The 15893-nt window shown below is 42.4% G+C and overlaps 1 protein-coding gene across 1 annotated transcript in view; it reads left to right on the top strand.

Annotated features, from left to right (window-relative positions):
* Window positions 1-15893, top strand: part of LOC132821483 (tumor protein p63-regulated gene 1-like protein) — a 69931-nt gene that overhangs the window by 11784 nt on the left and 42254 nt on the right. The window contains exon 3 of the mRNA XM_060834076.1: window positions 6188-6364. Within this exon, the coding sequence (XP_060690059.1) occupies window positions 6188-6364 (177 nt within the window). The remainder of the gene's footprint in view (window positions 1-6187; window positions 6365-15893) is intronic.

The raw sequence follows: 15893 nt of genomic DNA, 5'->3' as shown, positions 1-15893 counted from the left end.
GTGAATACCTCATCTCCCTCTTTGGAAATGCTTTATCTTGACAATTACTGTTAGAAAGTCATTCTCAACAAAGCAATGCTGCTTTAATGGTGTGACAGGTAGATGTCAGAACTGTTTCGTCCTGATTCACAGAGTGCCTAGATTAAAAGTAATATGTGTTGTGTTTCTGGCTGGCCAGCACTTATTGCCTATCTCTTATTGCCCTAGCGAAGATGATACTGAGCTACCCTCTTGAACAACCGAAGAACATTGGGGAGTAGGGACACTATCAGTGCTGGCAGGAAGGGAGATACAAGATTTTGACCCAGTTACACTGAAGGAGCGATTGCATATTTCCAAGTCAGAATGCTGCATGGTTTTGTTCCCATGTGTCTTCTGCCCTTGTCCTTTTCTTTGGAAGTGGCTGTGAGTTTGGAAGGTGCTCTCTAAAGAGCTTGGGTGAACCTCTTCTGCAGTGCATCTTGTAGATGGTCCACTGTGCTGCTGCTGAGTGTCTGTGGTGGAGGGAGTGAATGTTTGTGGATATGGGGCCAGTCAGTGAGCTGAGTGATGTCAAGTGTTTTTAGAGCTACACCGTCCAGCTGAGTGGGGAGTATTCCATCTCCCAACCTGATGTGTGCCATGAAAATGGTGGACAGGCTTTAGGCAGTCAAACTGTGAGGTACTTGCTGCAACATTCCTAGCATCTGACCTGTTCTTGTAGTCAGTGTTTATATGGCTAGTCTAGTTCAGTCTCAGTTTTCAAAACCCCAGTATGTTGATAGTGGGGAATTCAGCGATGGCAATGCCATTGAATATCAAGGGGTGATAGTTAGATTCTGTGTTATTGGAGATGGCCCTTGTGTGGCATTTCTGTGGTATGAATGAGACTTGACATCTGTCAGTCAACACTTGGATATTAACCAGGTCTTGCTGTATTTAGACATAGACTGCTTCAGTATCTGAGGAGTAATGAATGGTGCAGATCATTGTAAAATTGTCAGCAAATGTCTTTAGATTAGATTAGATTACTTACAGTGTGGGAACAGGCCCTTCGGCCCAACAAGTCCACACCGACCCGCCACCCACCCATACCCCTACATTTACCCCTTTACCTAGCACTACGGGCAATTTAGCATGGCCAATTCACCTGACCTGCACATCTTTGGACTGTGGGAGGAAACCGGAGCACCCGGAGGAAACCCACGCAGACACAGGGAGAATGTGCAAACTCCACACAGTCAGTCGCCTGAGTCAGGAATTGAACCCAGGTCTCTGGCGCTGTGAGACAGCAGTGCTAACCACTGTGCCACCGTGCCACCCACCATACTTCTGATCTTATAATAGAAGAAATTATTGATGAAGCAGCTGAAGATGATTTGTTCTATGACGCTACCCTGAGGAACTCCTCCTGTGATGTCCTGGGATTCAGATTATTGACTTCCAACAACTACATTTTGTATTCACTACTATTAAAAGGTACTGTTACTTTGCGAATCCATATCCCACAGAGAATGAGCATGTGGGATACTTGGTATTTTTCTAGTTGGCAATCAGTGGCTAGTGATGTGTTTCAGGGACAAGTGTTGTGAGCACAATTGTTTACAATTTATGTGGATGATTTAGAGGTGAGGACCAAGTGTAGTGTGTCAAAGATCGCAGATGGCATATCTTAGTGAGAGTGGTAGAGCAAAGTGTGCAGAGGACATAAAGACAACAGAGTGATATAGATAAGTTAAGTGACTGGGCAAGGGTTTGGCAGATGGAGTACAATGTTGGTAAATGTGAGGTCATCCATTTTGATTGGAATAACAGTAAAATGGACTATTATCTAAACACTGAAAAATTGCATCAAGCTGCTGTGCAGAGGGAGCTGGATGTCTTTGTGCATGAATCACAAAAAGTTGATTTGCATGTGCAGCAGGTAATTAAGGCAAATGGAATATTGTCCTTGATTGCTTCACTGATGGAGTTCAAAAGCAGGTTATGCTGCAGCTGTATAAGGTGCTGGTGTGGCTAGGCCTTGAGTACTGTGCATACTTTCGGTCTTCCTACTTTAGAATGAATGTACTAGCCCTGGAGGGGGTGCAGAGGAGATGCATTAGGTTGATTCTGAAATAGACTGGAACTATACCCATTAGAATTTAGAAGAATGAGCGTGGAATCTCACAGAAATTTACAAATTTATGAAAGGAATAGATAAGATAGAAGCAGGGAGGTTGTTTCCACTGACAGCTGAAGCTAGAACTAGAGGGCATAGCCTCAAAATAAGGGGGAGCAGACTTTGGACTGAGTTGAGGAGGAACTTCTTCACCGAAAGGGTTGTGAATCTGTGGAATTCCATGCCTAATGAAACAGTTGAGGCTACCTCGTTGAATTTTTTTAAGCAAAGGTAGACAGGTTTTTGAACAGGAAAGGAATTAAGGATTATGGTGAGCAGGCAGATAACTGGAGCTGAGACCTCAAAAAGATCAGCCATGATCTTATCGAGTGGCGGAGCAGGCTCGAGGGGCTTACTCTTGCTCCTAGTTCTTAGATTCTTGTGCAACATAACCAGTCACTGAATGTAAACATGCAGGTACAGCAGGCGATGAAGAATACAAGTAGTTTGTTGGCCTTTATAATGAGAAGATTTTAGTACAGGAGCAGAGACATTTTGCTTCAATTTTATAGGCCTTGGTGAGACCACATGTAGAGCATTGTGTGGAAGGATATTCCAGCTATGGAGGGAGATCAATGAAGGTTACCAGACTGATTCTTGGGATAATAGGACTGACATTTGAAGAGTTTCACTGAAATGTAGAAGAATGAGGGGGTGATATCATAGAAATCTACAAGACACTAACAGGAGTTGACAGGGTAAGTACAAAAGGATGACTGAGGCATCTAGAACCAGGCATCACGCTGTAAGGAAACAGGATAGGACACTTAGGACTGAGATAAGGATAAATTTCTTCACCTGGAGAGTGGTGAACCTGTGGAATTTCTCTGCCATAAATAGTGCTTGAGACCAAAACATGTTTTCAAGTATTAGATAGACATAATTTTAGGACTAAAGGGATTGAAGAATATGCTGCAAAAATGGGAACAGGGAACTATTAGCATAATCAGCCATGATCATGTTGAGTGATCTACTCCTGTACTATTTTCTATGTTTATGTTTCTAAGCCAGTGACAGTCTATGTTTGTGGAATCCATATCCGAAAGAGAATCAATGTACTCAAGTGAGTGTCAATGTGTGTGGATCCTTGCCCCAGTGAAAGTCAGTATGTGTGGAATCTGCATGTCACTGAGAGTCAGTCTGTACGGAAACTCTACTCCAGTGAGAGTCAATATGTGTGGAATCTGTGTCTCAGTCAGGATCAATGTGTGTAATCCCTACCCCAGTGAGAGTCAATCTCTTTGAAACATGTATCCCAGTGAGAGTCAGTTTGTATGGATCCTGTTACCCAATGAGGGACAGTAGGTGTGGAACCTGCATGTCAATGAAATTCCATACGCTACTGAGACTAAGTGTGGAATCTGTACCCTAATGACAGTAAGCATGTGTGAAACCCATACACGAGTGAACATCAGAATGTGTGGAACCTGAATCTCAGTGGGATTCTGTACTTACGAAATCCGTATTCCAGTGAGAGTCACTGTGTGTGTGGAATAGTAAGGTCAGTGATTTAAAGAGATATAGAGGAAGGACAACTGAAAGTAAAATTGTTTGCCAGTTGATTTGCTGACTTTCTCTATTTCTGCAGGTTTAGAAACCTTTATCCTTAAATTGGACTGAACCCCTTGGAAATAAAAATATACAATGAAAATTATGTTCCTGAGTAACAAGAGTTTGGATTGTGTTTGGTTTACAATCTTCAATTAATTAATCATTGATTCTGATGTACAGTTTGGATTGTGGTGTGTCTGACTGAAAACCATTTTTTTTATATGACTTCTCTTTTTCATTTCTGGGGATCGGCAGTCCATCCATGTTCACTGCAAACCCACAACACCTTGACTGCACTTCCTCATATCCTACTTCCTGAAAGAATTCCCTTCTATTTTCCCAGTTTCTATCCATCTCCATCACATCTGCTGCGATGAGGCTGCAAGGGAGATACACCAGAATGGTTCTGGGATGAGGGTTTTTAGTGACAGGGTTAGATTGGAGGAGCTGGGAGTATTTTCCAGGAAGCAAAGAAGATTGAGGGAGATTTGATCAAGAGATGATGACAGCTTTAGATAAGGTAAAGGGAGAAGAGCTGTTCCCATTCACTCATGATTGAAGGACAGGGACTCAGGTAGGAATACGGAAGAGGATGAAGCCATTTGGCCCATTGAGCCTACTCCATTATTCAATAAAATCATGGCTGATCTGGTTGTGCCTTCAACCCAACATATTTACCCAACCCCACCCATAACCCTTGACTCCATTGTCTATTAAAAATTATCTATTTCAAACTTGAGTAAATGCAATGAATGAATTTTCACTATCTTCTGGAGAAGAGAATTCCACAACCCCTCTTAGACAAGAAAGGTTTTCTCATGGCTGGTATGAAGCTTATTCATGAACTGTCCTGCTTAGTTTTAGCCCTCTCCCACAAGAGGAAGCATCCTCCAGGTTTCCATCCTACCCCACCACCTCGGGATCTTGTGTGTTTCAATAAGATCATCTCTCATTGTTCTAAATTCCAAAAGATACAAGGTCCAACTTGTTCAACCTTTCCCTGTGAGATAACCCTTCATCCTAGGAATGGGACATGCAAACCTTCTCAGAGCTGATTTTAATGCAATTATGCTTTCTTTGAAATAAAACATCCAAACTCTCCACAGTGTGCCAGATGTCATCTCACAAATGCCCTCTATAGTTTCAGTAAAAGTCTCTTACTTCCTTATTCCACTCCACTTGCAAGAAACAACAACATCATGTTTGCCTTCCTACTCACTTGCTGCACCTACATATTAATATTTTGTAATTCATGTACCTCAGAGTTCTGCAACCTCTTTCCATTTAAATAATATGCTGCTTTTCTATTCTTCCTTTCAAATTGAACAACCTTATGTTTTGCCACATTATACTCCATCCAAGAAGTGTTTATCCACTCACTTAATCTGTCTGTATGCCTTTTCAGCCTCTCTACCTCCTTTTGACAACTTCACTTCCAAACTCTCCTTATGCTGATAGCAAATATAGCTCTCATTCATTCTAATGATGGATATGACTTGAAAGTAGTTGAGGGCCCAGCACTGGTTCCTGTGGCACTCCCCTAGTTACGGCTCGCTAACCTGATGTGAGGCTCTGAGTAAGCATACAGGGGAATATGAGACAGTATTTTTTCTACAGCATGTGGTAATGAGCTAGAACTTGTTGCCCATATGGGGAATGGAAACAAAGACAATTAATGATTTCTAAAGGACGTTGCAAGGGTACTTTAGTGAAATACAAGGAGAGCATAGAGAACTGGGGCTAACAGCATTGCTATACAGAAGGCCTGCAGGGAGGCAGTGGGCTGAATGGCGTCCGTATATGTCATAACAACTGTCTGCCTCTATTGCTATCCAATCTCAGATCATCCCTTTTGTTTTTGCCTTGATTTTCAGAATCTCATCCTTGTTTACAAATTCTTTCATAGCCTCACCCCTCCCAATCCCTGTAATCCCCAGCTTCACACTCTCGCTATCTCGGAGCTGCGTGAATTCTGGCCTCTTGAGAATCCTCAATTTTAATTGTTTCAGCATCAGCAGCTGTGGTCTTCAGCCGCATGAGTCCTGAAATCTGGAGTTCCATTTCTCACTTTCTGTCTTGCTGCCTTTAAGAAAGCTCCTTAAGACTATCTGTTTTGGTCACCTGCACAAATATTACCTACTGTATCTCCGTGTCCAATTCTGATTCATAATGCTCTTGTACAGTACCTTGAAACAGTATTATATTAAGGGTACTTTGTAAATATCAATTCCTTTTGCCCTCTCCTCAATTCCCTGCCTCTGTACTTGCTTAGACTCTGTTACATTAATGATTTTTTCTAATACGATGAAGATATTAGATCTGAAATGTCAACTCTGTATCTCTCTCCACAGACGTTGGTTATTCCCACTTCATTGGCTTGTTTCTCAGGTTTCCAGTATCAGCAGGAACCTACCTTTGTAACCCTGGTAGATTGGGCAGTGTAGGTTGCTGTTTTCTGCGGGAGGTGCTGACGTTGCCTTTTTGGTCTCATTGCAGAATCGATCATTGGAACAATGAGAAGGAACGGGTTGTTCTGATTTGTGAGAAGACCCTGCTCATCTGCAAGTATGATTTCATGGTTCTCACATATCAGTACTGTCGACGGGTGCCACTCAATTACATCGACAGAATCTATTATGGAGAATTCTCTTTCCCTGAGCGATCCATCAGCAGGTACCAATTTTCCCCAGATCAGTGATCTCCTCTTACTTTTTCAGATTTTTTCCAACTATCTCCACAGTAAATGTCACATAATGTTTTCATTTCCACTTCCAAACAACTGGGGTAAGATTTGAACTGTTGTCTCTGAACGATTAGTCGATGCTGCTGGACACTATTTCAAAAACATGACCATTCCCACCCCCATCACCCGACTGAGTGAGGGAGAGTGGTCTTCTTGTGAATACAAATTCTCGCCAACTCTCCTGCAAAATGAAAGAAGGAATTACTTTTATGTAGCTCCTTTCTCATCCTCAGGATGTCACATAGTCAATAGAGAGCCTTTGAAGTGTTCGAGCTGTCATAATGTAGGAATAGTAACAGCATTTATTTACAGCAAACTACAACCAACATCACAAAGGAACAGATTGTTTTATTCCAAAGATATGAAAGGATAAAAATTAGTGAAGATAGTGCAGGGAATTTCTGTGATCTTTCAATCCTGTTGTGGGAAGTCTTAAATCATCTTAGAGGGTCTTCGTTTAACACCACACCAGACAGACTGCACGACTTAGTGTGACGCTCCCTCAGTCCTGACCCTCTGTCAGTGCAGCACTCCCTCAGGACTGACCCTCCAACAATGCAGCACTCCCTCGGTACAGATCCTTTGACAGTGCAGCACTCCCTCAGGACTGACCCTCTGACAGTGAAACATTCCCTCAGTACTGACCTTCTGCCAGTGAAACATTCCCTCAACACTGACCCTCTGACAGTGACACATTCCCTCAGTACTGACCCTGTGACAGTGAAACATTCCCTCAGTACCGACCCTCTGACAGTGAAACATTCCCTCAGTACTGACTCTCTGACAGTGAAACATTCCCTCAGTACTGACCCTCTGACAGTGCAGCACTCACTCAGTACTGACCCTCTGACAGTGAAACATTCCCTCAGTACTGACCCTCTGACAGTGCAGCACTCACTCAGTACTGACCCTCTGACAGTGAAACATTCCCTCAGTACTGACCCTCTGACAGTGCAGCATTCACTCAGTACTGACCCTTTGACAGTGAAACATTCCCTCAGTACTGACCTTCTGACAGTGAAACATTCCCTCAGTACTGACCCTCTGACAGTGCAGCACTCCCTCAGTACTGACCCTCTGATAGTAAAACATTCCCTCAGTACTGTCCCTCTGACAGTGCAGCACTCACTCAGTACTGACCCTTTGACAGTGAAACATTCCCTTAGTACTGACCCTCTGACAGTGCAGCACTCACTCAGTACTGACCCTTTGACAGTGTAGCACTCCCTCAGTACTGACCCTCTGACAGTGCAGCACTCCGTCAGTACTGATAGTACTGTGCCATCTGATGCCATGCATGAGGGGAATAATACCGTCCAGTCAAAAAAGTGCTAATACCAATTGGACTTGAGTGATATTTGTCCCTAGTTTGGAATACAATTAAGTTTATTTTGACTGCAATGTTACTATGTCAGCAGAGGCTGTTTGCAGTAACTCCATGTCATTGAAACCTGTATCACTTGAGGGAAAAATACTTCCCATACTGTTCTGTGACTTTTCCACTGGTTCTTGGACCTTGGTTGTTTACTATAGGAACAGAAAGATTTGAAAAAATGCTAATCAAGCCTTTGCTACCCGAGAAGTTATTACCCGCTAATTGTTTTCTGTCAATTCAGAAAATTTGATCAAAAGTGTCTGTTTCTGAGGGGTTCTTGTTCTTTGCCCAGCCAGCTGGGGGCGCCATTGGCCAACTCTTGGAGCCTTGCTGCTATTTGTTTTATGTCTTCAGTGTGGTCATGAGGAAATGCGTCAATGGATAAGACTACACAGGGACCATCTATTTAACCCACTGTGAAGGATAGATGTCAGAAACATCTTGCACTGTGGAAATGTAACCACAATTTGCAGCTTAGCCCTGGCCTCACACCCCACTTTTCCCTCCACCAATCCACTCAGACTTTCTCTCTCTCTCTCTTTCTCTGTCTCCCTCTCCCCCGCCCCCATCCACTCCCCCATCTTTCTCTTTCCCACTGTCTTGCCATCATTGCCAACTGGTCCAGTCCATGTTGTATAATACCTTGAATGTGTGATAATTTTTTAAGTTGTTTTTATGGTTCTTCATGAGCAAACCCTGCTCTCTCTGTCGAACTCCAGTGTTAGTGTTTCTGGTTTTGTCTAAGTGCCAATTTTTAATTTGGTTCAGTGGACATTGTCAGAAAACCATTCCAGGTGTCCTGTTGTATTTCTTCACCTCCCATGCCCTCAGTCTGTCGAACTCCAGTCCAGTGTAGCGTATCTGACCCACCCACACTTACATCAGCAACTGATGATGAATTCCTAACAGTGACACTTTCCTAAAAGTCCTCTGAATAGATTCAGTCAGGCATACTCAATACAAAGCCTGTTTTTCTTTTGGCAAGAGAAACAGGGAAGCAGGAAGGTGAAGAGAGAGAATGCAAGCATTTGTACTCCTTCAGATTCCCGCACTTGTCTCCAATTCAATCCAGGTACTTAAACAACACCCCCATCTTCTAACTCTCATCCTGTCATCCATGCTCCCATTTGTAATCCTAGTCCTATCTCCACCTTCTAACTTCTACCCCCATTCTTTCCCCCACCAATGATTTTCCACCCCTCCCTCCAAATCCGATCACTTCACAAATATTTCATGCCATTTAATGTATATTGATCAAATTATGGGACCAAACCCATTGGGTATTAAGCAACAAGGAGACGTCGTAATGTTACTGACCACAGGCTGGTGTTTATACTCAGTAATACATGGGCAAGAATAAATACCATGATTGACAGTTGTAGAAGTTAATTGGATTTGGAATCCACTTGATTCGATTGTATTGTCTGCAGTTTCTGCAGGAGGTTCCAATCAGTCTGGATCCGACTGTACATTCAGATAAAAGGGGCTCCTGCACCTGTCTGGCTGGAACCGATGTAGTTGGAACTTCAGCTCAGTGAAGGCTGGGCTTGTGCAAGAGAGTCCTCGATGTGAATGCTGGCCCAGGAGGATGGGGATGGATCCTGAGTCTCACCCTGAATAATGTCATCCCTGGTATTGACAGCCACCTTCTCATCCCAATCACCCAGAGTCCCAACATTGCAGGGGTCACTGAGTCATGGAATTGTTACAATGCTAAAGGAGGCAGTTCAAGCCACCGTTTCAACTGCAGCTCTCCATATGAAAATCATATGTCATTCTTGTACTATTCCATGCCCTTGTACTTGATGTGTTGAAATGGTGTACTTCTGCTCCAGTGTCTTACAGTCTTATCATTTCAGTTCTAATTCTTCTGCCATTTCTTTGATCTCCATTATAAATTGTCTTGTTTCTAACCATAAGAGACCTACATTTGTATCTACTAATATTTTTCTCTTCACATTTTTATAGAAACTTCTTTAGTCAGTTGCTTGCAATTTTACTCAAATACTCTATTTTCCTGTCTCAATCAAAGTCTTTGTCACTGTTTGCTGAATTTTTAAATGCTCCCAATCCTTAGGCTTGCAATTTTTTTCTGGCAGTTTTCTATGTTTCTTCTTTGGATTTAATACTATCCCAAATTTATTTTGTGAGCCATATTTGAGCCAATTACTTGGTTTATTATTGTGCGGGAGTTAATCATTATTGTAATTCATGCATACAGTCTATAAATATGAGCATTGCCTATACGTTATCAACCGTTTCAGTAAGGTTCTCCAATCCATTCTTGCCAATTTGTATCTCAGACCCTCATTGTTCCCTTTATTTAGATTTAAGATCTTCATTTTAATTTGACTACTTCACTGTTAATGAAGAATTTTATCATATGATTGCTGTTTCCTAAGGAACTCTGCATAACAAGATTGCTAATTAATCCTCTCAAATTGTACAATACCCAGACTAGAATATCATTTCTCTGTTGGTTCCTCAATATACTGGTCTAAAAACCATCACGTACGCACTCCAGGAAATCTTTCTCCACAATATCATTGCTATGTAAATTGATATTTAAATTAAATTAACCTTTGATTACAGTTGCATCCTTTTTGCATGCATCTCTAATTTCTTCAATTTCTTAATTTCCTTACGTCTCCATTTCTTTTTGTGGGTTGTAGAAAATCCCACATAATGTTTTCTGCTCCTTATTGTTTCTAATCACGACTCATACAAGTTTCACATCATGATTTTCTGAGCCAATATCCCTTCTCAGGATTGCATTAATGTCAGCTTTTCCAAACAATGCTGCTCCAACTTATTTCCCTTTTTACATGTCCTCCGTAAATAATAAATACCCATGGGTGTTCAGTTCTCATCCTCGGTCATCCTGCAACCAAGAATGTAAGTACAACTAAGTCATAACCATTTATATCTATTTGCACTGCTAATTCATCTACACTGTTGCAAATGCTCTAAACATTAAGACGCAATGTCTTTAGATTGATCTTTATACCCCTATTAGTCACTTTAGCTTTATTTTGCATTCCAGCCTCATTTATTTTTATTCCATGCATTTTTTCTGCCTTACAATTTTGCTTCTTGCTTTTCTGTTTTCTGAGCTTTATTCCTGTTTCTCCCTCCTCTGACCCTCTTATCCGTTTCCCATTCCCCCGCCGTTCTAGTTTAAACTCTCCCTGACAGCACTAACTAAGCCTCCCTTAACCTGAAGGCATTAACCCTAGTCCTAACCAGATGCAACTTGTCCTGCTAGTGCTAGTCCCACGTTCCCTAGAATCAGTCCCAATGTCTCAGGAATTAGAATCTCTCTTTTTTCACACCATTTCTTCAGCTAAGTGTTCATTTGCTGTATGATATTATTTTTACACTCACTAATATGAGGCACTGGTATTAATCCTGAGATTACTACCTCCATTTCAACGTGCATCCTAACTCCATATATTCTGTTTGTAGGATCTCATCCTCCTTTTAAAACCTATGTGGCTGGTACTAATGTGTACGATGACCACTAGCTGTTAGCCTCCCTTATCAGAATGCTCTGCCACCACTCTGACCCCTCTTTGATCCATGCACCAGGGAAGCAACCTACCATCCATAAGTTAAACATCACGCAACACCAGGGTGTGATTTTTAACTGTGTACACCCAAGTCCAACGCTGGCATCTACATATCATGACTACCACCCTGAAGTCATCTGTGGCCACAGAACTGCCTGTGTGTTTCACTTACTATTGAATCCCCTTTCACTATAGCGCCTGCTGGTCCTCCTCCTCCCCTTTTGTGTAGCAGTGCCACCCGTGGTACCTTGGACCTCACTCTCATTGCTATCCCCTGAGAAGTCGTTTCTTAACTGTTGCCAGGGGCACAGTCAAAAGGTCCTGCTGCACTCTCTGCCTTGCACTACACTGCTTGGTTGTCCCCCATTCCCTGTCTGATTTGATTTGATTTATTTTTGTCTCATGCACCTAGATACAATGAAAAGTTTTGTTTTTCATGCAGTACAAGCAGATCATACCATACAAAGTGCATTAGGGGAATAGAGCAGACCGAAGACTACAATGTTACGGCTACAGAGAAGGTACACAGAGAGCGAGATCAATGTTAGATTTAAAATTTGATTGGTCCATTCAGAATTCTAATAACTGCAGGGAAGAAGCTGTTCTTGAATCTGTTGATATGTGTGTTTAAGCTTTTGTATCTTCTGCCTGACCTAAGAGGTTGGGAGAGAGTATAACCTGGGCGGGAGAGGTCTATGATTATGTTGATTGCTTTACTGAAGCAGCAGGAAGCATAGATGGAGTCAGTGGATGGAAGGTTGGCTTGTGTGATTTACTGGGCTGTGTTCTCTGTAGTTTCTTACACGTACGGATAGAGCAGTTGCCATACCAAGCTGTGATGCAGTTGAATGAACGCTTTCCATGGCGTATCTGTAAAATCGGTAAGGTTCTTTACGGACATGCTGAATTTCCTTCGTCTCCTGAGGAAGTAGAGTCATTGTCGTGCTTTCTTGACCGCAGCATCAACGTGAGTGGGCCAGGACAGATTGTTGGTGATTATCACTCCCAGGAACTTGACCGTCTTGAGACCATCTCCACCTCTGCACCTTTCGTGTAGATGGGGCCTTCCTTCCATCTTGCTTCCTGAAGTTAATGACCAGCTCTTTTGTTTATCTGGTATGAAGGAGAGGTTTTGTCTTTATACTATGCCACCAAGCACTCTATTTCTTTCCTATATTCTGTCTCATCATTGTTTGAGATCTGGCCGACAATGGAGTTGTCATCAGCAAACTTGTAAATGGAGTTAGGATGACATTTGGCCACAGTCATGAATATATAGGGTGATAGTGAGGACTGCAGATGCTGGAAAGTCACAGTCGATAAAGTGTGGAAATGTAAAAAAACACAGCAGGTCGAGCAGCATCAGAGTCAATGCATAGGGAGTTTAGTCAGAGGCTGACTCTGCCTGTTCAGTCTCTACCTATGGTATGGCCATCTCACTGTAGATGGCAATCTCAGCATCACAGATGCTCCATAGTAACAGCATTCACTGCTCCAGTTCTGAAATATGGTTAGCCAGTAGCTACAGCCAGACATACATCCTCCATACATGGTCACCAGGCAAACTGGAAACATCCATAGTACAGGAGGGTGTGGGCTCTGCTGCCATCACTTAACTAGTTTAGGCTGTTAGTTACACTACTTATTTCACTCCTACTGCTATGCAGAGTCCTTATTTTAAGTCTCTAGAGACCTTAATTTAAATCTTATCTTTACTTCCTTTCATTACTTTCATTAGTTTACTAGATTGGCCTAACTTACTCAGTTAAATCCAAGTATAGCAACTTGGCTATAAGTATATGCTTTTCTCATTTCCGTTGATTTGTAGACAGTTCCTAACAGCAGTTAATTTATGGTTTCCTATTTGCCAAAACGCCTTGTTTTTCCACTCAGTTTGAAACTTAGTGGTAGCTGCTCCCTTCCTCCCACTACCTCTCTGACTCCCATGTTACCAGGACTCCAGTCTGCCCTCGAGGAGCAGCCTCCTAGAAAATCCTTCCAGTCGGGATTGGACCGGATCCCCTGTAGTCTCCCTGTGATGTTGGTTTGAAATGATGTTGTGAGAGGCTGATTGAAGACTGGACTAAACTGGAGAACAGGAATGGAGCTGTCTCATTGAAGGAAGATGCTGTAGACTGCATCACTGCTGATGCCTGAACCATGAGCTCAATCCATGTAAATAAGGAGTGGAAATGTTAATAGGAAAATTTAAGTTGGAAGAGGTTTGAGACGAGTTTGAACAAGTTGTGAGCACCAGGTGTTTGCAGCATTCAGTTCAGTGTTTCTCCGATATTATCTGGCTGGCTCCAGACACCAAACAATTCCTGACACCTTCAGCTGCCTTAAAAAAAATGGGAAGGAAACTCTTCCTGAGGAGCAAAAAAAAATCACTTCATAAGTGAAATACTAAATCTTTCAGAACTTATACCAGCTTTGAGTTTTCTTTAGTGGCAACAGGAGGACACACGTTAACATAAGACAGTCTCATACACACACAGACACAGACATATACAGAGACACAGATACAGTGACACACAAACGCTGACAGACAGTCTCACACACACACATACATGCATAGGCAATGACACATAATCATAAACACAGACGCACATGGAAAAATACAATCACACAGAGACGGGCACAAAGTCACTCCGAAGCGCGCGCGCGCACGCACACACGCACACACACACACACACACACACACATCCTTGCCAGTTCATGATATCTCTAGCTAGTGAACAGCCAATTTGCTTCTCTTCCCATGATGTCAACAAACAGTTGGAAGCATTGGATACTGCAAAAGCTGTGGGCCCTGATAGCATTATAGAAATAATTTTGAAGGGGCAGCATGGTGGCTCAGTAGTTAGCACTGCTGCCTCGCAGTGCCAGGAACCCGGGTTCGATTCCCACCTCAGGCAACTGTCTGTGTAAAGTTTACATATTCTCCCCCTGTCTGCATGGGTTTCCTCCCACAATCCAAAGATGTGCTGGTCAGGTGAATTGGCCATGATAAATTGACCACAGTGTTAGGTGCATTAGTCATGGGAAAACATGGGATGGGTCTGGGTGGATTGCTCTTCAGAGGGTTGGTGTGGACTTGTTGCGCCGAAGGGCCTGTTTCCACACTGTAAGTAATCTAATCCAATCTCTAATCTAAAAGGTCTTCCCTATACTCAAAGGTTGTGCTCTCATCTCTGGGGGTTACCATTGACCAGAAACAAAACACATAAATGCTGTGACTGCAACAGCAGGTCAGAGATTACGAATTATGTTCATTAATGGTAAATGTATCACTGTTCTTTCAGTGTTGTGTTAAAAGCATGGAATTGCCTCCGTAATAGCATTGCAGTGTACCTACACCCCATGGGCTGTAGTGATTCAAGAAGGTAATTCAGTATCGCCTTTTCCAGATATTTGGAGATGGGTGGTAAATGCTGGCCTGGTCAGTGATACCCACATACCATGAACGAATAAAAAAATCCAATGTGGAGAAGTGTGAGGTGGTATGTTTTAGTAGAAAGACTATGAAGAGGCAATATAAAATTTTACCTTTTCATAAAATAAAGTGTACTTTTTTAAAATGGGTGCAGGAGCAGATGGACCTGGATACATATAGATAAGCCGCTAAAGTTGGTCGGACAAGTATAGTGAGCAGTTAAGAAAGCATACAGTATCCTGTGCTTTATTAATAGAGAATACAACTGCAAGAAGGTCATGTTGAACTTGTATATAACACAAGCGCAGCAGGCGTATTGTGTGTAAGTCTGGATGCCATACTCTTAGAAGAGTGTGAACACAGTGGGGAGAGTACAGAGGAAATTTACAGAAAAGATTGCAGAAGAGAGGTTCCAGGGACATGAAACTTCATCTAAGTGGATAGATTGAAGAGATTAGGTCTGATATCTTGGGATGGAGAAGGCTGAGAGGAGTTTAGAAAGAGGATTTTAAATCATGAATCAGGAAGGATCTGACCAAAGTAAACAGGGAGAAACTATCCCCTCTCATAAAGGGTCAAGACTGAGAACGTACAGATAAAAGATAAATATGACATGAACAAATATGAGATGAATCTGCTTTACTCAGTAGGTAGTGAGATACTGAAAGTGAAGAGGAGGCAGGCTCAATTGAGTCATTCAAGAGGACATTGGATGGTTATTTAAATGAAAGTAAAGTGCAAGTATATGGAGAAAAGGCAGCAAATTGGTACAAAGTTATAATGCTCACTTGATGAGCCATGCAGACATGATGGGCTAAATGGTCTCAAGTGTTAAAGAGATTTTATGATGAGAACAAATTGAATAAGATAGGCCTCTACTTGATGGAATTTCAAAAAATGAGAGGACACCATTCATCAGGAATGAGGCTGGGAGCTGAGGGGGTGGTGAGATAAATGGGAGGGGGAGGGGGTGGGGATGGGGGGAAGGGCTATCACACTCTTGCACCTATTGCACTCTCAGCTACCTTTCCCCCATTCCCAACCCTCTCCCATTTATCTCTCCATACCCTCAGCCCACA

Source organism: Hemiscyllium ocellatum, chromosome 13, assembly GCF_020745735.1.
Source record: "Hemiscyllium ocellatum isolate sHemOce1 chromosome 13, sHemOce1.pat.X.cur, whole genome shotgun sequence".
In the NCBI taxonomy this organism is placed as follows: domain Eukaryota; kingdom Metazoa; phylum Chordata; class Chondrichthyes; order Orectolobiformes; family Hemiscylliidae; genus Hemiscyllium; species Hemiscyllium ocellatum.
The sequence above is the reverse complement of the archived record's forward strand: the minus strand, read 5'-3'. Positions and strand labels throughout refer to the sequence as shown.